Source organism: Megascapheus bottae, chromosome 10 (assembly GCF_031878675.1).
Source record: "Megascapheus bottae isolate mThoBot1 chromosome 10, mThoBot2.hap1, whole genome shotgun sequence".
Taxonomy (NCBI): domain Eukaryota; kingdom Metazoa; phylum Chordata; class Mammalia; order Rodentia; family Geomyidae; genus Megascapheus; species Megascapheus bottae.
Genome location: NC_143518.1, coordinates 33,211,856 through 33,235,445, shown reverse-complemented (window position 1 = coordinate 33,235,445; position 23,590 = coordinate 33,211,856). Strand labels below are relative to the sequence as shown.

General features: G+C 38.5%; 1 protein-coding gene across 1 annotated transcript in view; it reads right to left on the bottom strand.

The window, feature by feature from the left end:
* Positions 1-208: 208 nt before the first annotated feature.
* The window catches only part of Rgs5 (regulator of G protein signaling 5), a 36,896-nt gene continuing 13,514 nt past the window's right edge, over positions 209-23,590 (bottom strand). The window contains exons 2-5 of the mRNA XM_090340580.1: positions 14,969-15,079; positions 8,768-8,829; positions 2,618-2,784; positions 209-412 (exon numbers count right to left, since the gene is read on the bottom strand). Of these exons, the coding sequence (XP_090196706.1) occupies positions 251-412; positions 2,618-2,784; positions 8,768-8,829; positions 14,969-15,079 (502 nt within the window). The 3' untranslated portion in view covers positions 209-250. The remainder of the gene's footprint in view (positions 413-2,617; positions 2,785-8,767; positions 8,830-14,968; positions 15,080-23,590) is intronic.

Genomic DNA, 23,590 nt, shown 5'->3' with positions numbered 1-23,590 from the left:
ATTTTTTCAGTGACTAATGAAGGTTGACAGAAACTGGGTAGAGCCCAGTTGAATAGGGTAGGAAGAATGGAAGACCCTCAGACAACAGATTCACACTCAGAATGTCATAGGCAAGAGTAATGGATACTCTGAAGTTCTCTGCGTGGGTATCTTTGAGCAAAGCTGCTATGGGAAGCTAGATACACAGGTGACTGAAAAATTCAGTGGAAAGCAAAACTCATGGAATGATTTTCATACACAGATGAAATGACTACTTGATTAACTCCTGATAAAACTCAGAGCGCACAAAGCGAGGCAGGGAATCCTTCTCCATCAGAGCATGGATTCTTTTCTGGGCCACATCAAAGCTGCTCAGGGAAGGTTCCACCAGGTTCTTCATTGTGATGTCCTTAGTGAAATGGTCAATATTCACCTGTAGACCAGAAAACACGTCACTGACTCAGCATAGGTTGCAAGAATTGTCTAATGAGTGGAAAGACAGGTCGGATTTCTTGTCAGTAAAATACATGTTGGGCGCGGTGGCTCATTTCTATGATCCTAGCACTCAAGAAGCAAAGCAGAAGAATTGCAAGTCCAAGGCTACCAAGAACTAGATACCATAATAGTTTTTTTTTTTTGAGAACTTGTCTAAAAAACGAGCAACAACAACAACAAAACCAACGTGGCAGTAGAGATGACAAGTAGCACTGCTATCTGGATAACTCAGATTCAACCAACTTTAAGACATCTAATTGGTATTAGTCCTTCCATTAGTAGCCAAATTACATATTATACATGTTCTTTAAAACTCTTAAGAATGATTCTCTTCTTTTTTTTTGCCAGTCCTGGGCTTGAGCTCAGGGCCTGACCACTGTCCTTGGACTTTCTCAAGGCTAGAACTCTACCACTTGAGCCTCAGCACCATTTCTGGCTTTTTTTCTATGTATGTGGTACCGCGGAATCAAACCCAGATCTAGGCAAGCACTTTACCACTAGGTCAAACTCCAGGCCCCTGATTCTCTACTTCTGAAGAGAATAATTATACACATGTAGAGAGAGAAGAAGGGAGGGAGGAGGAAGGGAGAGAGGGAGAGAGCTTAGTAGTCTGTCCCACTGGAATTTGAAGGGAATATTTATACTTTACAATGCATGCCTTAATGACTCATAGGAGGTCTAAGTAGAAAAGAGAAAAATAGCATCCTAATCAACCAGTGGTCCTATATCAGAACACTGAAGATTATTTCAGATCCTTGCTGGCCTGACAGAGGTCATTACCACTGAAGAGTTATTTTTAGAGTCTCAGTTATGGCAGGTTACACTAAGGCAAGTTACAGTCAAGAGAAAGGCTTGATGGGGTGGTTCCTTCTCAGGACAGCCAGCCTAGTTTGTCTTTGGAAGTCCAAGGTTGCTTGCTTAATATAGGCATAATAGATGCAAAGGAATGCCAGAATTGAGAGAAGCCCCAATGTCTGCCTTCACATTGTACAATAACATGGGTTTGGATGGTTCGCCATTATTTACAGGTATTTCAGCATATCCTAGAATTCTGTGAGAATTGAACTTGAATGGAGGAAAGTTTATCCATTTTAACTTGAAATTGATCTTTTGGTTAATAAATTCCCTCCTCCCATATGTAGAGAGAGTCCAGTCTGGCAGAAGAAATGCTAACATAAATGGCATCAAAAGTAGCAGAGAGCTAACTTACGTGTTTGCAATGGGAGATGGAAGAGTGGCAGGGGAGATCAGGAAAGAATTTCCAAATCAATGCCTACAGGAAGATTAAGATCTATTTCCCTTCTTGGAGATTTTTATTTTCTTAACATTGGCTTATATTACTCTACATTTTCATCCTCCTAACCTTCACTGTCTCACCTCACTGTCTGGAAAGGATATCTGTTGGTATTATGTTATACTGTTTTTCCATCTGTTCAAATATATTTACTCTCTTTTTTTAGTGTGTGTTGAACTACAGTATTCTATCCCACATGTAGGGGGAAAAAGATGTTATAGTTTAGATTGGATTAATTAATTAATTATCAGCAAAGGAAAAGGTGAGGTTTCTCCAAAGTTTCTTTGAAATTAACACATGTTGCCTTTACTAGTCAATTAGTCACTAGTCTCTTAGCACTACTATCTTGTATTATTTTGATTTTCCTGAAGAGAAGTCCACTTGTCTCAACTAGAGTATGAATCCCCAAGGCCAAGGAAAGAGAAATAAAAGATGAGGAAGAACAGAAAAGGGAGAAAAGATGAAATTTGAATACATATGAGGGGAAGGAAAGAGGAACAAAGTAAAGATAAATGATAGTAATACTCAGTAGATACTAATTAGTTCAAACACTCATATCCATTATTCTTCTTTTCATAGAAAAGAGGTTAGGATCCATGTCATCCATGATTCCTCATTGCCATCTCTCTGTCTTGAGACATGGTCTCCGACATGGTCTGAACAGTATTCAAATTGTTAAGTGCCTGACAAAATTGCTGTGCCTTTGTATTTAAAAACCCCATTCATAAATGGGGCAGACCTTGGCATTAAGTGTTGGGTCTGTAGCTCAGATCGGAACCCTTCTTGGGAATGTGTTGATCTGACATTTAATTGACCACACCCCTCCCCCCCAAAAAAATCAGGATCAACCTCTTTAGGAGCTTCAGTTTGGATGAATTCTTCATAAATTTGTTTTGCCTTCTCAGCCATCTTGACAGGAGATTTTATTTTCTTGTAATCCTCACAGGCAATCCAGAACTCAAGGTTTTCTTCACTGAATTCAGACTTCAGGAAACTTTTGAAGCTGGCAAGCCCATCTAGCAAGAAAAGAGTCACTTAAGGTGGTGTGTAAATGTATTTTGTAAGTCATCTAGCCTGCTGTATAGACTGGAATCACTTCCTATGTATTTCTATCCTTGATGCAAGAACCTTATAAATGTTACTCATTCAATTTTGATTCACGACTAAGAGACAGGTGCTACATGTAAGTACTCTACTGATGAGGTCAAAGAATTCAAGTGACTGCTCACAGCTGTTCAACTGAAAGTGGCGGAGCAAGGATTCAAACATAGGCTATCTGACTTGTAGTCCGTGCATCAATCCAGTATCCTGAACCACTTCCCAAAGACATGTGATTCAGCTTCTTGGAACAGAAACTGTTTCATAGTAGCTGCCTGGTTTCTACTTTACTTGGACTGAGAGAAAAATACAAGGCTGGCACAAATGTCATGACATTAAAAGGAATCTCTGGCACTGGACAGATGTTCCTCAGTTTGTCTTTTGATACAACTGAATACAGTGTGCATATAGATGACAAATATTTACCTATTTATAACTTTCAGAGATATGATTGACACTGATGCCATTCTGGACACGTCAATCACCAAAGCAGAAGCAATCATTTCACATGTGGTTTGCCATTATAAATAATATTGATGATGATTGTCATGCATAATACTGGTAATTTCTTTCTGAAAATCATTCCCAAGTAATTTTTTGATGTTTTAGGCACTATGATTAGTCACTGTTGTAAATAAAATAAATATGGCTCCTGTCCAATGAAGCTTATCATAGAAAGAAAATGAAGAGCCACATTGAGTGGCAAAACTTTACACTGGGTAATTACAGAGTCACAGAGGGAGAACTTCATTTTAGGGTTAAGGAAGGGAAGCTAGTAACATTCAATGTGAGAACTAAAGAGAAGGATGTGGTAGAGGTGCCACATGCAATTAGTTATTGTGGCCATTAGTAACATATCTATTTCTGATATATATTGAATTTAATGTAACTACATACAGATACAGATACGGATACAATATCATTTCAGAAAATTCTTGGATCTGATCTTTATGCTTTCCATTTAATTTCCCACTTTATTAATTTCCGACATGGAAGATAAGTAGAATGCATGGGGAGGAGTTAAGAAGGCAAGAAAGTTGGACATTATATATATATATATATATATATTTATATATAAATATGTATACATATGCATATATGTAATATATGCATACATCTCATATATGGGAAACATTTTAAGCCAAAGTTCCAAAAAATATATATCTGTAGAAAGAAAATCTGCATTAATTTGTTACAGAAGAAAAGAAAAATTTCTTAAGAGAAATGAGATAATTCTAATTTTCTATCTGTAAGATATACCAATCCAGTCTCTCTTGGCAGCCTGCTTGGGTGTCACCTTCCTTCAGGGCAGAGGTAAGAAGGACAATCCAGTATTCCTCCAACTTGCCCCGTCAAGAGATGCGTCTACAATCCATGAGTTCTTTCAGAATATACTCATAATTCAGGACCAATTTCTTTGACCCAGTTTCAACCTTTTTCTCTTTCCCTTGAGTTTTTGTCCTGTAGCCATTTTTATTTTTCTCTTTTGCCAGTCCTGGGGGTTGAACTTGAGGCCTGAACACTATCCTTGGGTTTTCTCAAGGCTAATGCTCTACCACTTGAGCCACAGCACCACTTCTAGCTTTTTTCTTTGTATGTGGTACTGAGGAATGGAACCCAGGGTTTCGTGCATGTTAGGCCAGCACTCTACCACTAGGCCACACTCCCGGCCCTAGGCTTTCATTTTTCTTTTTTTTGCCAGTCCTGGGCTTGAGCTCAGGGCCTGAGCACTGTCCTTGGACTTTCTCAAGGCTAGAGCTCTACCACTTGAGCCTCAGCACCACTTCTGGCTTTTTTTCTATGTATGTGGTACCGAGGAATCGAACCCGGGTCTTTGTGCATGCTAGGCGAGCACTCTACCACTAGGCCAAACTCCAGGCCCTAGGCTTTCATTTTTCATATAGACTGTATTTCCATTCACTAGTCCTTGTGTAATGTCAATGACTTCACATGAAAGCAAAAAGTATATGTGGTGGAGATGCAGTATCCTCCAGTATTCACTTAACCTTAGTTATATTTTTATCCCCCATGCTCTTTATAGTCTTGGAAACTTCCTTTCATTTAAAAAAAACACACACAGAATGCCTGGTGTGAAAATCAACTTAGATTAAAGCCACCATTGGTATCAGCATCCAAACAGAGCACTTCATAATTTAATCTTTGCTCCCTATACCTACTCTAGAAACGTTTTCTATAATCAATTCTTGAAAATCTGTCATGGAACAATGATAGGAATGACAAACAATTAGAAGTCTGAATAGAAGAATTAGTCAAAATGCTTTGATAAACTTGTCTGGTTAAAATTGGGTATATTTTCTTTCTATCTCTACTCATATTTTCGAGTAGATTCTCATCACTATTTGTTATTTAATGATGTGGGCATTAACATATATACTGAAGGAAGAAATAAGGAATAGTTCTCTTTGTGTGGTGGTTAAAGGTTTCACTGTGTCTTAAACAGATAATGTCAGATATTCTCTGTGAAAATGGAACATTTCCCAGAGAGTTTCAGCTGCCAGGAAATGACGCCTTGTGAGTTCTCACAAACTAGATCTAAGACTGCAGGGTAGAAAATAGTTCCAGAAAATAAGCCCATGGCAAATTAATTCTTTTTAACCCCATAACCCAATAAACTGCCAGGCATTTGGAATCACTCATTCTTCATCATTGTAAAGTGGCAAGGTAGAAGACAGGAGCCCTCTCAAACACTGCTATTTAAGATGAGAGGGCATGTGTCTGGAACTGACAACAGAGTTAACATTTACTATACTTCCAGGAAATGAGCCTAGAAAAGAACTTTCCAGGGCAATGATTCAATTACTTGAGTACTGGTTCTATAGCTCTAGTTGAATTCTACAAAATTATTTCAGGACTTTGTCCATGTATTCACACAGAACCTAACTCATAAATGGCACTGTAGTACCCTATTGGTCCAGATGTTTAAATCTGTTCTTCATGGCACCTGGCGTTTGAGCATTTCTAGGGATTTTTTTTTTAAAACTGGGACCCTCTACAATGACTCTCACCGAGTTCTCCCTCCATATCCTGTGGTTTTTATATTGATTCATACATTCCATTGGCCCATACATTCTAGTGATATCTTCTCTAGCAGCCAGGCAGCTCTACTCATTTCTGCTTTTCTAGTGGTACCTTATCTGCTGAATTCCTATCACTCTTGAGACTGTCTTTTGGGACAAGAGTTGAAAAGACTATAAGCTAAAATAGCTTTATAGGCATAGACATATCTTCTCTGTTTTGCCACCTTCTCTACCCTTGACACCCCAGAAGATCTCCCAGCCCACATCTCTAGAAAGCAACACAATCCTTGCTGAGCCTGCACTGAGCCTCCCTACCCCTCTCAGCTTACCTCTCCAGGCATCTACTACTAAGAAAGCTGATGAATCCAATCTGATTTTCTGGAAACACTCTGAGGTATTGTCCACATTATAAAGCCAGAGCTGTCCCTAATGAATGATCTAGGTCATAGAGTAGCATCCCTTCCTTAAGTCAAAATGAAACTACCTATAGGATCCCTTGGATTAGGTAAATCTAAGTCAGTGTTATATAAACGGGAGAGGGAAACGCTGGAAAGAAGCATAGCACAAATCTCTTCTTTTAGGAGGAAGGACAAAGAAGGAAATGGTACTGATAAATGATATGCAACATTATGCAAGTTGTTGGATGAAAACATGGATTCTAAAGCCAAGATTGCCTGGGAGTGAATTATGGCACACTGGCAAGTTGCCTTATCTGTTAAATGAAGACAGGGGAACTAACTTGATAGGGCCGTGGTTAGGATTAAATAATTCAGCTACAGTTCTTAGAAGGTACCATACAATGATTATTATATGTCTCCATAAATGTTGATTTTCATTGTTATTTATAATAAATTTAAGCTTAAAGTTTGTTATTATTCAAAATCATGTTCAGATGTCACCTCATTTCTGAGGTATCTCTACCACTGCTGACTACTTGCTCCTGAGGATTTTCATCCCTAAGTAGAAAGAGATGGCTTCTGTTCATTTTTTTGGGGGGGGGTCATGGGGCTTGAACTCAGCCGGGGCGCTGTCCCTGAGTTTTTCAGCTCAAGGCTACCACCCTACCCTTGAGCCAAGCCCCACTTCCCATTTTCTAGAGGTTAACTGGAGATAAGAGTCTCAGGTCCTTTTGTACCAGGGCTGGCTTTGAACCTTGATCGTCAGATCTCAGCCTCCTGAGTAGCTAGGATTACAGGTGTGAGCCACTGAGCCCGACTAGCTTCTGTTCTTTCATTGAGATTGCTTGCTTCTACAGTCCTCTCTTCCAAGAAACATTAGTCCTTTAAGTTCTAGATTGAAGTTTCACCTACCTCTGCTTGTCTTTTACATCCTGTCTTCTAGCCCCAAAGTGTGCATTTTAATTAGTAACACAGGTTTTCACTGGATGAAATAAGGTACAATAAGGGAAGTGTTTCCTTCCTTCCAGCTCACAGATCAAAACTGACAAATCTTAAAGAAAAATGTGTTTTCTGATTTTGCCACTGTTTTAGTATTTTATTGTGTGGGCATACTATGTAGCCTTTCTAAATTTCAGCTTCCTTTTCTGAAAAGAAAGATTATTGTTGTAATTAAGTGAAAATTATTACAGTCCTTTAATAGGCAATAGGTACAATGTGCTTAGAATAGTACCCAGCATGTGAGGAATAGACATATTGGCCTTGGTTTTTATTTTATAAATAATTGTCTTGCATAGGACTTGTGGTTTCCAGTGGCTTTGATGCTAAGAAAACAAAAAGACTAAAAAAAAAAAAAACACCCCTAGGAAACAAAAGGAAAAGGTGGTGGTAGAGAAAATAAAAAGAAGCATGGATCCAGGCTACTTCAGTCTCAAGGGCATATCAAGGACATATTTTGATCTTCTAGAACTCCTGGGAGAAGAGGAACCACTACAAATTTCACTGCTACTAGATTGCTTCCCTTGTCTGTCAAACATGACTATGTGGAAGAAATAGTGTCACTGCTTTACATAAGCACCCAAGTACAGTCTCTTTTTATGTTTATCAAAACAACATACTTATCATGAACTTTGGGGCCACCTATAGAATTTAGAGGGGAACATTTAAGAAGTTGATATACTTTCAGAACAAAGCCAAAGACGCTGGATGATTGAAAATTATTTTCAAAAGGAAAGGGTAGAAGAAGATCATTGCCAGTTAGAAAAGTAGTCGCTTACCTGCTTTTGTATTTAGAGGCGTGATACCAATTGTCTTTATCTGCACTGACAAAGATTTTGGCATAAAGAATAACTATCAACCATGAGCAGAATGACCTATTTTTAGTACAAAAGAATGGCAAGTACCTCTTACAATTCAACAAAAATGCTCTTCTCCAAGTTTAAATGGCTCAAGCTTATCAAATGCCAGAAATAATTGTGAACTTCTGGAAGCATGTCTTTCTCAAATGCATCTATCTTCCTTGCCTATTTTGTGTGAATCCCAGCTAATCTCAGATATGTTCTGGATGTACATACTTTGTTTCAGCAGACCCAAACAAAAATACCTCATAAGAACTGAGTAGCAAAAGTGTGACTTATAGTTGTTCCCTGTACACTCTGATGTGCAGAGAAGTAGGTCACCTGTCTTTTGTGCAGGCTGGTGATGTTAGGCATGTGTGCCATCCACGGGTTCTTCCTCAGGAATCTTTCATAGAAGAAAAACAAACACAAACAGGAGACAAGGGAAAAACTACTGACCAACGTAAACAATGTGATGACAAAGAGCTCTGCACATCCAGAGGATGATTCATTCATTCTTCATGGTCAAGGAACCCTGGTCAAAATTGAGGAAGAAAGACAAGGGCCAAACCAAGGTGCTTTAGGTCTCTGTCTCTATCCTAATCATAACAAGAAATAATGTGAGCTTACAGTTGTTCTGCAGGAGCTTATCCAGGGAGTCACGCCATTGCAGGGCCTCATCCAGCGAGGGCCTAAAATCAAGCATAAGAACAGAAAAGGCTGATGGCATGGGTAGGGAATTAAAAACACATGCACAGTAATGCCTTTGCCTTGTTTCTCTAAGGTGGAAGTGATACCCAGTCTTAAGACAAGGATATTGGAATTCTTTTCTAATAACTGGTCTAATGATAGGTTTGCTCTTATATATTTGCACTGCTGCTTTCATTTTAACATTTATATATGCAGATACCCAGCAGTGATTTGTTTTCAACCACCAGTTCTTCTCTCACAGCAGGATGTGTCAAAGTGAGTTGGCTTTTCCTGGGGGTGGAAAAGGTTGACTGCATTTGATTCCTCTGGGAGCACCTTATTTGAACTCTTGTACTAGGGTGTGAGTTTTTCATGATCAAAATCAAAATAGACAGAGAGGGCATTTATGACAAAATGAAGGTTGAAAATCGGAATTTTCTTAGTTCTAATTTCAGGAAAATTCTTGCTTCTGAACTTTAAGAAATGATATTTTGGATTTTAATGATTAGCAGTAGCATTTGAGAGCAATATGATACTTGTTTCACTTTTCATGTTGCTGGCTCAGAATCAGCCTTATTTTATCTGTGTAAGGAGTCTAAAGCAGCAGTGGGTATCTTGTCTAAAAGCACTGTGATTTTTTTTTCCATTTTCAGTTCCTCATTGCAATGTACAGTCTGAGAATCTTAAATTGCATTTTCTTAAATCACGTTTTATGTGTTCACTCTTTGTAACTTATACTTGACAAAAATGACAATAACAACCCTTGTGAAATTATCTGAGGTGTTTTCTATTTCTCAGGCTATAAAGGCAAATATAATACGTTTTAAACACACCCATTCCTTGGAAGCTGCTTTTTCACAAGTGAACTCCTTTCTTGTCTGCTAGTGGGAAGAGACACGGGAGGAAAGGTGACATGAGATGGGATTGAAGTGTGTCTCTGTATTTTTCTGATTTGGTTTTATTGTGAACTATAAAAAGGATAAATTTTCTACAGATCAATAACTCCTTCTGACTCTTCTATATTGCTTTATACCAAGAATTTTCTCTTTGGATACATTATTTCACACCTACATATTCAGCATAAGCCCTTACACATTCTAGCTTCTTCACCATGGGTTCAATATTTCCCGCAAAACAGAAACCTACCAAATCCAGTTATTTGCAGAAGCAGCAAGACATTGAATTACTGAACAAAAACAACTGGCTCAGACCAAAGGAATCTCACTCACTGAGTCATCTGATTTTATAAATATTCTTGAAGAATGCAATCACCTGCTGCCCTCATTTTCCTCTGGCTAATATAAAGGCGTTTGGGAGGAAATAATATGGGGAAGTAAACTACATTTATGACCAAATCTTATTTGTCCCAAATGGTCCTGTTAGAACCAGGTCAGTATTGGTCATATCACAGCCAAGATTAAATTCCTGAAAAGGACATGTGCAGATGGAGGTGCTTGGGGTGAACTCAACCCAAATCAATTTAAGGTTGCAGTGAAATAGGACATATCTCCCACATGCATCGCATGTCCCGATCACCAGCCGAGGAGGAGACAGGTTCATCCTGTCCTGATTCTCAGAATCTGTCAGCTCTCATTAAGTCTGACTTCTTTGGGAACAAGAGAGATGCAGATCTCTAAATGACCAATAAAGCATCCTGGCTTATAAGGTTCAAGCTTGCCACGTAGAGAGTGAGCACAAAGTCTCTGTGTGGGTGTGGGAGAGAGGGAGAGGAAGCTACTCTAAATGACAGGACAAATAAGTGTTTATAGGAATTATTAACGGTGTGTTTTATAATGCCCAGGGTAAATGCCATCTGGCTCAGGAAGTGATCATGGTGTATGGTGCTTGCAGCTCTCTCTTCCTGTCACCATTCTCACCATATCGTACTTGCCAAAACTCTTGGTGTGCTACTATGGTGTGCCTGCTGCCAAAAATCACAGCATATTACTTATGGAGAATCCCCCTTCCCATTTCACCCTGTCCTGTGTCCTGTCACCCCAACACACTTGTGCCAGCTTCATGGTGAAGATCAAAGATAGATTTGCATATATACCCAGCAAATGCTGGGCAGGTTTCTTGTTTCTCCATCTGTGACCTACCCATGTTGACCATGGCATAATTTATGCTAATGGACTTGAGATTGGTCCTGAGCAGAATTCACTGCAGAACAGCCTGCAATAAATGTATATGTGTCAAATTAATCATGATTAATTGGTAATCAGGACAGGGGATGCATGCCGTGGGAGTTATGTCCAATTGGATTGTGACTTTGAATTGATTTGGACTGATTTCACCCCCCAAATACCCCTCTGCACATGCTGTCTCATTTTAATCATTTAATCAGTTTGTCCAGCTGTTGAAAGCCAGAAGAAGACTTTAACCATGAGTCCTATGAACCATGACTATACCTGCTGTATTACTGTCAGTTCCGTGCATGAACTATAACCATTCAGTGTCTTAACTGTTCTACGCACCAAAGGCAGGAGTTTTGTTTATTTGGCTTGGATTTGATATTGATTTTCTTTCCTTTCCCCTTTTAGATGCTGTGGTATTGGGGAATAACATCAGGACCTTGCATTTCCTTTGCTGGTGCTCTATCATTTGAGCCATACTTCCTCCTTTTTTTTTTAAATTTTTGCTTTGGTTAAATTTTTGTCAGATTTTTGCCAACGCCAGGCTGGATTGTAGTCCTCTTTCCTATGTCTCTCCTCCTGAGTAGCTGCGATTACATGTGTGTACTGATAACTAACTTATCACAAACTAAATTCATGTGGTTTACTAATTTATTGTTCATTCTGATGACCTGCAGCAGAGCCTTGGGTAATATGAAGGGCACTTAGAAGAACAGAGAATCAGAAGTGAAGAGTCTGAACTAGGAGGTAGCTGGTGAGCTTCAGATAAGTCAGCCTAAGAGAGAAGGGCTTCAGGGAGGAAGAAGAGAAGGAGAAGGAGGAGGACAGGAAGAGGAGGAGGAGGACAATGTGACAACAATATGACAGGCAGGAGGAAGGGAATGAGGGAGGAGATTTAAAACTAATGAGAAGATAAAAAAAATGTTAGGAGCAGTACATGCAGACTTCTAGAGTTCTCTACGGAGAGAAGTAAATGTTATAAGCCAAGGGGCTAGAGAGCAAAGGCAGGGAAATAGGGAATGGTACCTGTCTGTCCCAAGGGAAAAAGACTTGTTAAAACCAGTAAATCTGTAACCAAAGCTGGAATCTGGTATAAGAATATGAGCAGCTGCTTTCTTTTTTTAATTCCCCAAGTCTCTAAATTTTTTTATCAATCAATAATTAAAAATGTATTAAGAAACAGAAATGTTTCCTAAAAAAAATACAGATAAGCAAGATTAAGAATACTTTCAGGCAAGAGGGTTAATTCTCCCTGTGAGAGAATGTGGGTAAATGTTAAAAAATGATAGATGTCGAAGCTGAGAAAATAAATGTTGATGGAGTGCATGTAGGAAAGTTCTTGTCATGAATTGTTACAGTTCTTAAGAGAGACTCTTCTGATCTTGATTTGCTAATGGGGGGGAAGCCAGTGCCCTCCATTAATGTCCAGATCGGAAACATACCCACTAATTTGCAGATCTCTTTCTTCATTGCCTTTAGTGAGTTAGTATGTGCTAGAGTGTGCTGTAAATCCTTTTTTCTCCTTCTAGAAAGCAAAACAAAACCAGACTTTCCTTGTTAGATAAAACCATAGAAATTTGCCCAGCAAGAAGAGCTTAAATAGGGTTATAGATTTGGAAGAGAGTGAGAAACTTAGTGGTCACTGTTAAAAATGTGGTGAACAACAGAGAGAAAGAGATTTTCTAGGGATGAGAACAACTTTTCTGAAATAAATCAAGTTTTCATGAGGAAAAATTGGATGGAAGGCAAGAGAGACAAATAACCCAATTAATGTCTGGAAGCTTGCTTCTGAATCTATTTAGCTAAATAGTACAAATGTTTACATGGGATATTAGACTGGAGAATCAAAACAGGAAATGTAGGACTATATTTTTTAAATTTTTATCCTACCAAATCAACAATTACCAAACTATTTCCTTCAAAGTAGACCTTTTGATCTGCTGCTACTATAAAATCTGGTTCTTACTTTCTACAAGTACTCTAAGCCCCATGCTTCCCATTGAATTGACTTTCCTTTTTTGCAATGTAATAAACTCAATTATGCCCCACTTCCTCTTTCAGATCACTTTCAAGTAGTGAAAAGAGAAGGGAAATATCTACTTAGGATCTTTTAAAAGAATAATGCATTTCTTCATCTCCCAATCGAGTCAGCTCTATTAAATTGAAGGTCATTTGGGCAAAAGATGGATTAGCCATTTTCTACAAATGTTAAATTTAAAATGAGAAATGGAAGTTAAAAGGGATTCCTGTATTTTCCCTGTTTGTGTGATCTCAAAGTTTTTAGGTGACATATAGGAGTTTAAATACATTTGGGTTTTCCTTTTCTCTCTTCCCTTTCTTGAATTCTGTGCGTATCTCTGCTTTTTAAAGGGAAGATGAGGAGTCTTTTTAGATGGAAATGATCTAGGTGGCTTTACAAGGAACAGACAAACAAGGGCCCATTTAAACCGTGAGATCTAGATTCGTTGCTATAACACGTAGTCTTTTTAGAACTATAGTTTCCTGCCAAGTATTAGTAACTTATGTCTGTGATCCTAGCTGTTCAAGAGGCTGAGAACTAGAAGATTGTGGTTTAAAGCTATGAACACCATCTTCAATTAACCAACAAAGAACCAGATTGGAGATGTAAGTGGTAGACCAAGAAAGCTGAGCAAGAATGGAAGCCTTTGCATTCAAGCTCTGTTACTGGTGTGTGTGTGTGTGTGTGTGTGTGTGTGTGTGTGTGTGTGTGTGTGTGTGTGTTCATCACACATATATCTCTCTGTATATCCCTATAAGAGATCTATCACAGGCTGGGCATGGTGGCTCACACTTGTAATCCTAACTACTCAGGAGGCTGAGATCTGAGAATCAAGCTTCAGAGCCAGCCCAGGCACTAAAGACTGTGAAACTCTTATCTCCAAGTAACCACTATAAAACTGGAAGTGGCACTGTGGCTCAAGGAATAGGGCCTTGAGCTGAAGAGCTCAGGGACAGCGCTCAGGCCCAAAGTTCAAGTCCCATGACCGATAAAAAAAGTCAATCACTGTATATTTATATGCATATATATGTCCTACGACATGTGTCTTATATAATATATAGCATATGATACATGGATGATATATATCAGATATATATGACATGTGATATGTATGTCACATATGCACATGCATATATATAACATATCATATCATGTACTATATGATATATATTGTGTACTATATAGTAGATATATAGTGTATAATACATACATAGTACCAGTACCATATATGTTACATTATATTTTTCTATTTATGTAGATATGTAGTGCATAATACATGTATAGTGCCAGTATCATAAATGTTACATTATATGTTTCTATTTCTATTCATGTTTCCTACTATGCCCAAGTTGATGAGAGATGTGAAGGTTGCATGGTGGGAAACAGGATGAGGGTAAGAGAGAGAGGACAGAATCAATCTTATCAGGAATTTTGACTCATAAATTGGGGAAAATGTGATATACATTAAATAGAAATAGTCAAGTATTCATTTCTCCCAGAAGTAACAGTTTATCTTTCCACAGATGGACCTTTGGAAGAAACTATTAAATTTTTTAACACATCTTTTTGAGGACATCTTTTTGCCTGTGTCAACCTCCTGAGGAAGAGCCTTGGGCTCCTTAGCAGGAGGGTGTGTGCAGGTCATAATGGGAACCGGGAGAGTTAACTAGCCCAGAATTTTACATGGTCACATGGTGAATGATAACTAACTGAGAAATATATGATGCTATTTTGTAAAATAGGGACATTGTAAACGATAAGACAGATCTATTTTTTCACAAAAATTCTACCAATGTTCAATACTATGTTCTCCAACATAGAATTGTTTCTGTTTCAAAGCCTGCTTATTTATAGACCAACGCTCCAAAGACTCTTGTGATCTTCAATGAAGATTTGAAGGGGATCGTTCTATAGATTCTGGCAGAGCTATCCACTTAAGGAAATGCTTGTCATCTGGAACAAAATGAGTGGAATCCAATCATGACTCACTTCTGGGTCTTGGCTGGCTTCTCTGGCTTCTCATTATAAGGAATGACAAGGTCAACAGCCGAGTCTGGCTTCTGGAGGAGAATTCCCAACTTGATCTTAATCTCCTTGGCCCTGAGAGAAAAGATGTAAAGGGAAACAGGATTCCAGGTGAATGTTCAGATCCAACAGGGGTGGACAAAACTGTTTTACTTCCTTCATTCTTGTTGTGGCAGAAAGACATAAAAGTTCTAAAATTAGCACTTACCAAGCTCTTTTTGTGACCATGGTATATTTCCATGATCTCCTCTTAATCTTAGTGATTTTATGTGCATTCTCTTATCTCTCATTTTGCAGATTCCTACCACTATTATTTATGTCTTAACAGATGAGGAAAATAGGTAGCAGGAAGACCAAGTTTTCATTCTGTAGAATTCACTCATGTAATTAACTATCCATCTTATATGCACCAAGCCTTCACAGATGCATGTTAATTGTTATGTATAGACAATAGCCATGTTCTCTAGTGAGTAAATGTGGTCAGAAGCCTGGGTACTTCTCCATCAGAAGTTACAACTATGCTCCGTTTTAAATCTAGAATTAAACAACTGATTGCTTTAACACGATCCTGAGCATAGAAGCTACTATGTAAATCTTAAATATTAATCTATAGAGAAGGCATTGTGTGCTAGGAGACCCAGAACTCTCCTTTCCTTCTCCCCCTGTGAACACTTTACACATGCTTTTATGCGTAAAGCATGTTTATGATATTGCATTAGGGTTATTGATTTATGTGTCTGTTTTTCAAGCTGGATAGAACTCTCTGAAGGTAGAAATTGAGTTTTAAACACCCCTTAACCTTTGTGCCTGGCACAATTGCTTGGCAACATAGTAAACCTTCAAAAATATTTGTCAATGTGGGCTAAAAATATCATCATTTTGGCCTCATAAATCAGTTAACATTTGTGTACCAGTCAATGGTAATCGTAACCAAAGTCTTAAAGAGCTGTGATGGGGCTCATATTGTGGCCAGACAGGATTTTGACATCATAAACACAACCCTCCTTTATCCATAGAGAGATGGCAACAAGACAATTTAAATAGAATGGCCAAGATTAACAAGTATGGATGTTAGACATGTTAAGGAAACTCACTCTAGTAGCTTAGAAAACAGCCCTAACTACCTAATTCTTTTTCTTTTGTTTTTCTTTCTTTTCTTTTTCTTTTTATTTATTTATTTTTTGTGGGTCATGGGGCTTGAACTATGCCTGGGCTCTGTCCCTGAGCTCTTCAGCTCAAGGCTACCACCCTACCCGTGAGTCAAGCCCCATTTCCCATTTTCTAGAGTTTAACTGGAGATAAAAGTCTCAGGTCCTTTTGTGCCCAGGCTGGCTTTGAACGTCGATCCTCAGATCTCAGCCTCCTGAGTAACTAAGATTACAGACTTGTGCCACCGCACCTGGCTATAAATATGATTTCAAAACCATGGTTTAGAGTGAAGTGCTTTTTGTCCTTTGTATTTCTTTCTGTGTCTGTTCTTGGAAGAACCTTCTCACTGACTGAAGCCCAATCAGGTCAGCTCCGTAGAATGCTTTATGGAATGTTCTGCTGAAGGAGCTTACCTGCTGAGTAAGAAGTCTCACTTTGATTATCTAATGTTTTTCTGTCTAGAAATTGGGACTTATAGCTTCAGGCTTCTGTACTGAGTAGATATGGCAACACATGGGAATCCCTGAGCACAATATTTCACATTTAGTTTTAATTCTGAGAAATTGGATTTAACCAAATACTTTTATTCAACCAAATTTGATCTGTGTTTTGTAGCCTCAGCACCAAATCAAAAAATCCACAAAATTTCCTATGTTACTTAAAAAAAAAGCACTAGACCCACAATTTTCCATATTCTATTACTGGAGATAAGAATTGCCTGTATTATATTTATCTGAAATATGAAGGAAAAATTATTTGGGGTATCAGAGAAATGCATATAGAATTTAAGGCTCCCCTCTGATGGCTGACATGTGTGTTCCAAATCCTGTACATAAAGCAAATGTATGCAGGAAGTACTTTTAGATTCAAGTGTGAATCGATAGCACATTCACCACAACTTGAGAATTTTTGAATAATTAGAATACCTAATGAAAATATTTCATATGTAATATGTTTTCTTTTTTTCTTTGATTTGTATTTTCCTTTCATTTTTTCCAATGCCCATTATGGCAAAGAGACAATGACAAGGCAAAGAGAGTCCTTCTGGGAAAGAGAAGGGAATGTACTTGTTGGTATGTAGACGTAGCATGTACTGTTTGAATGTGGAGTGTGACAAGGAAGGAAGCTGTACTTGGCCTCTTCTTGATGGAGCACTGAGTGATAAAGAGTTGGACTGTAGCCAGCCAGCAGAACACATGGTATGAATGCAAGAAAGAGGTAAAACTAATGGGGACATGTCTTTAAAAACCAGTCTCTAGGTAAAGTGAAGCGATTCTGTCACAAAAACTCGGTGCATTTCAAATTTTCTTTTGCTGATTCTTCATGAATTTTCCCCTTAGTTCTAGTCTATCTATATAATTTTTTAAATAGGTTTTGTGTGTTGATGTGGGTGGGAAACTCTAGAAATCCACTCTGGTTTGCCACATTGCCTGTAAAAAAGCAAATTCCATTTTCTCAGGTTAGACACAAATGAGGAAACCTCTCCTTGGCCCTGAGAATGTCCAGGGCACAAACAATGTGGAGCTTTGGAAAGTACTGCTTGCCAAGGCTTTCATACTGGTACTGTCTTCCAAGAACAGGGCATTAGTGTATATAAGATGAGAATCCAATGACCTAATTAGAACTGAGTCCACAGAAAGTGAACAATATTGTTACATTTAGGCCCTGAAAACAGTAACAGAAGCCAAAGAGTTGACTAATGTTGAAATCCATAGAGCTATAAACATTTTATTCTTTTCATAAGGAAAAATAGTTCACACAATGTTTTTCTCCTCAGTATTTCTTAGAGAAATATTTCATCACAACTTTCCTCTTTCTTCTATCCTGGCTACAGCAGGGGTTGGGAGGATGGGGGAAGAGAAGGGGTTGAGGGTGGTTGTTGGGGGAGGTGAAACAAGTCAAATAGAATGCCAAAACAAAGTTTAAACTTACTGAATTATTTTCCCCTTTAAAGCTAAACCTGAATGGACTGAGCGTAATGTCAAAAACAATCCTTTCTGCCAGGTACAGTGGCTCATGCCTGTAATCCTAGATACTCAAGAGGCTGACATTTGAGGATCAAGGTTCAAAGCCAGCCTGGGCAATACAAATGCCAAGAGGCTCTTATCTCCAATTAATCACTAGAAAACAGGAAGTGGGGCTATGGTTCAAGGATAGGATGGTAGCTCTGAGCTGAAGAGCTCAGGGCCAGAGTTTAGGCCATATGAACCCTCCCCTCAAAACAAACAGAAAACAACAAGAACAAAACACAATCCTTTCTGGCAAAAAGAAAAAAATGCATTTGTTTACTCAATCTCTGCCTCTATTTGACTGCACATCAGGCATTCCACCCACTAAGTTAAAGTGATGCTTATTCCTCTTGTGATCCTTTGTTTTTCAAAGAAAAACTTGTCTTGAAATTAAAAAATCAATTGGAAAATGACTGGGTGAAAGTTTAATTAAAATCTCAGAGGAAGAGAATTTTTCTTGCGCTGACTCATAGTGTTGATTTCAAGCTGAAGGAGTTTGAGGATGTGTAGGGTTGTGCAGTGTTAAGTCTACGCCCGTGGTGATTATGCGGCCAGGAAATCAAGATTTGAAACATGAACCCCTTAGTCCTTCCGGCTAATGGGAGAATGAAATGGAAAGACTTTGCTCAAGTCATTTGTGAGGAAAGCAACACTAAGAAACACACAGTTGATTTTCTAGAAATGTGATTAAAATGTATGGACCATCCACATCGAGATTCCTATACCTGGTGTTTCAATGTTTACAAGGATGCTTCCTGCCTTGGATTCACTTGAAAGACTTGAAAGACATGTTTCCATTGCATATAAACTCTGTAAGACATACATGCATACATACATATATGTAAATGTGTGTGTTATAAGTATGTATTTCCAGTAATTGAAAGAAGTAGGTGGGATGTACTGATAAGAACATGTAGGCCATAAACTTGGGGAGTATATAAAATTCCATAAAACTGATAACATAACATTAAAGAAGTGTGATGGCAAATACTAGAGACTAACAGCGACCCTTGCTATTTATTTTCTCAGAGCCCTTTAGTGCTTACCAGTTTGAACTTAGATATCTGCATATATATGTTTGACTATTGTCTGTCTCTCTTTTCAAGGTGTGTCAGGTCCTCAAGAACACGGTCAAGATCTGTTTTGTTCATAACTATATCCTCAGCACTTAGCCCAGGAACTAGAGCTTAGTAAGTACTTGATAAATAATTGCTGTATAAACTGCAAATGTGCATGAAGTGAATTGCTGGGTTTGTTAAACTGAAGTAGGTGAGGGGATAAAGTAGATAGACGATTGAAGTGTACCATAGAATAACTCATACAGGACAAGGATGCCTCTAATTTAGTGAACTGGAGATTGTAAGTGATTGTAAGGACCATAAAATACCTCAGTTCAATTTCTACCCTTTACTATGACTGAAAATAGACAAGCAGCAGGGGCTGGAGGTGTTGGCATGACGTGGCAGTAGCGTACTTTCCTTGCACATGCACTATCATGGGTACAATTGCCAGCACCTTGAAGAAGAGTTGAAATGTGTAGGAAAAGATTTTCAGGACACATTTCTACAAGAAGGGTCCTGGCATGGGACAATCCTATGTCCACTGAATCCAGCTGGCATGTGTGTTGCAGTTGCCCCCTGCTGGCCACGGGAAGGCATGGGCTAAAGTTAGCAAAGAGCTACTATGAGAGAGCTTATGTGTTCGGGGCTCTTCCTGAAGAAATACTGCAGGAATATCCATTTCCATTCAAGTAGAAAGAGTATGTCCTTCCTTGCAATACTTAAAACACCACATTCCACCATCGTTGTTAGAAATGATCCAAATCAGAAGAATGTGCTGTCATGGGGTCTGAGCTGAGATCTGAATCACACAGGACCCACATGGAAGCCTAGAAGGGTTGTAAGGTTGAGAAGAATTGGAAACTACTTGCTGGCTGCTCATTTAGAAACGTATATCAGTAGAGTTTGTTATTCCTAGAAGGTTCAAGAGAGAGCAGCATACTAAGTAATTGCAAAAATCCCCAGTGAAGTAGAAAGCCCTACCAGGGGAAAATCGAGTCTATTCTGGAAGTCAAGTTCCAAAGTCTTTGGGATTCTCTTAAAATCAAAATCAAGAGTTGAAATCAAGGAGAAGACAGTGGCAGTCATCTTGGTGAAGAAAGAATGTCACTTTAATATCTCTCTCCTTTGGTTTTGTTCTTTTCTTGTTTTCCTGAATCTCCGTACTTCCACTGAAACTAAGAAGAATCCACTCATTGATTATCAGAGGATAAAAGAGTAGTCATCAAATGCAGTATAATATTCCAAATACTTAATTTGTTACCTGATTCATGTAATACACTTATGGACATTATATCTAGGGAGAGGCATTCCTCCAGATAGAAAAGTGGGGAGGGGAAGATGCTGAAGGTTAAGGTGTAGAGATATGACTTTTGCAATGACAGTACTTTTTTCCAAAAACAATTGAATCTGTCTCTGGTAGCACCCTAGGCTTTTTGCTCATGTGAATGGTTGGATTGATCATAAGCTACTTCAGACTAGAAGATGGTGGAAGAAAATGAAGTTGACAATATCTACTGTTCAGTGTGCCTGTAGAAAGCACATTCATCTATTCCAATCTTCCAACTTTTTTATCTCAGGAAGTTATCTTAGTAACAACCATTGCCGTGTGTGTGTGTGTGTGTGTGTGTGTGTGTGTGTGTGTACTTATTTCAACTGCCCTGATTCATTTCAACTGCCCTGATTCACTAGTTGTTCAGAGCTTGTCAAAGGATATATATATATATATATATATATGTATGTATTTTTTTGCCAGTCCTGGGCTTGCTTGAGCTCAGGGTCTGAGCACTGTCCTTGGACTTTCTCAAGGCTAAAGCTCTACCACTCGAGCCTCAGCACCACTTCTGGCTTTTTTCTATGTATGTGGTACTGAGAAATTGAACCCAGGTCTTCGTGCATTCTAGGCAAGCACTCTACCACTTGGGCAAACTCCTGGCCCAACAGGTTATTTTTGATAAAAAAAATACTAAAAATCTTTACTGAGATTCTTGTTTAAACAAATTGACTTCATATTATTAGATCATGGTGGAGATAGAAATGACTATGTATAACTATTTACAGATAATTCAAAAATAAATTAATAGAAACAAATGTTTTCTTCTGCAGTGCACTGTTGCATGATTTGAAATTCTCTGTGAAACAAAAGGACAAGGGTGTCTCAGAGAATGTATGTTTGTTGAGACAGACAGAACACATATGAACAATGAAAAGCTTAGCTGGTTCTCATAAAGTGTCTACAGGTGACATATATGTGTTAATTAAAATTGACTTCTTGCCCCCAATCAAGAATTCACTTGTCAAAGGTGGTCAGCCATCTTTTTTGAACGGATTTGTTATAGCAATGGCTTCTACAGTTATAGCAACTCTCTGCAGATCAATATAGAAGCATTTAGCAGGACATTAGATAATGTGCTCTCTACAGTCACAATAATTCTATTGATATTGATTGGACATTATATGCCCATTGTGCAAAAATCTAGAATGTATCTAGCTCTTTGCTCTTGGAGCTGACATCTGTGGCTTGCTATCTTCCTAATCCTATATGCAGCCATTGTTTCTTAGATACCTCGTTATCTAATGCACACTGTCAGGTGACCAGAATCCTATTTCAGAATATTATTTTGAGTTAGTGAGAAAAGAGATCTGGAACTTTGTCAAGATTATAGAATAAGTTACATAAACACATTTTTAATCAACTTGTTAATAAACATGCTGCGTGTCCCAAAAGTAGGACACAATTAGATTTCATTATTGTACATCAGTCTTACTTTCATAAGTTGAAGTGTAATTATGGAGCAAAAATGTTCTCCACGCTTAACTATTAATAGCTATAACTATCTACTAAATCTAACCAAGAGTTGACGATGAACAAATTGACTTAGACTAATGATTTTCAGTAGCGTCTTATTATCTCAGTGAAGTTAAACAAGTTGCATATTATCTCTGGGGATATCATTGGGGTCTGATGGAAGAAGTTTCTGTGAGGAATGCAGAGATAATGATTATAAAATAGTGCCTGGCCCATGAATGGCGTGTGGTGTCTTAGACAGTATTCTTATTGTCACTGTCTTCTCCTCCCTCCTTCCCCCCCTCCTCCTCCTCCTACTCCTCCTCCTGCTCCTCTTCTTCTTCTTCTTCTTCTTCTTCTTCTTCTTCTTCTTCTTCTTCTTCTTCTTCTTCTTCCTCTGATCTACTGACTTTACTAACATTCATTCCACCTAGTGTTTTGTAGCAGTTTCTTTTTTACTCTTGGTATACTAAGGTTCAACTCACTAAGCTTACTTTCTTCTTGGTTGGTAGGATGGACTCCATATCCTATGGAGTGAAATATCAAGGAGAGTACTTTGAGGAGAATAGGGAAATGTCAGAAGCAATTTCCAGTAATCCTGCAGTGGAGAAGGTAGCAACAATGTTAGGCTGGTATGCCAGGAGATGGTGATTGTAAAGCTGTGTAATCAAATGAGAGAGTGAGGCCCTGGTACACATCCAAGTAGCTGAAGATACATCACAGATGCAATGTCTCCTTCACCATGAGCAAGCAGTTTCCCCTCCACACAGCACACAGAAAACAGGTGATCTGAAACAACTCCTAAATGTCATAACAATACCAGACATATATTAACTTATAGAAGATTTCGTTCATGTTTTTTCTTTTCCCTTAAGGACAGCAGCTGGGTGTTTCTGCTTTATCATCTCTAAGGGAGATGCAAAGTGCAAGGTGAGTGGAGAATGGAATGCATTTTAGACTCTGTTGTCCACAGTGCTAACTCACTGAGGAGATGGACTTTCTTATTCCCAAAGAGAAGAACTAGGAACCTATTACTTTCTAGTGAAAACAATGAAGTACAAACCCATGAAGTTTGTAAATCATGAGTTATATATTATTGTGCTTATAATAAACCTTGTGGAAAATGAAAAAAAAGAAAACTAGAGAGAAAAAAAGAGTCCCTGAAATGGTGGTTAAAGGTCAACAACTAATCATGCCTCCTCAACCATATCACACACCTCTGTAGCACTTCAGGGACACAGAAGACTGTGGAAAGGGATGGATCTACAGTGCATACTATAAGGCTCTACCTTAGCAGCTACAAACACACCCTCACCCAAACCACCCACCTAGAGCGATGCTTTGAGTCTGTGAAGCTTCAAATAAGAAACTTACAAGTAGTGCACCCATTGAAATGGATTTTTAAAACAATACTGTTTCCTATAAGTCTGAAAAGAAAAACGACCACAGAAAGAAGAGCTTGTTGAAATTTAGGCAGGAGTTCAGGAGAAGCCACTATCCGTAATTGTGAAGGAACCATGGAAATAGTGAACCATACATGAGGCAAAGTTTCCATGACCGAAGAAAGTCATCCACAGCAGAT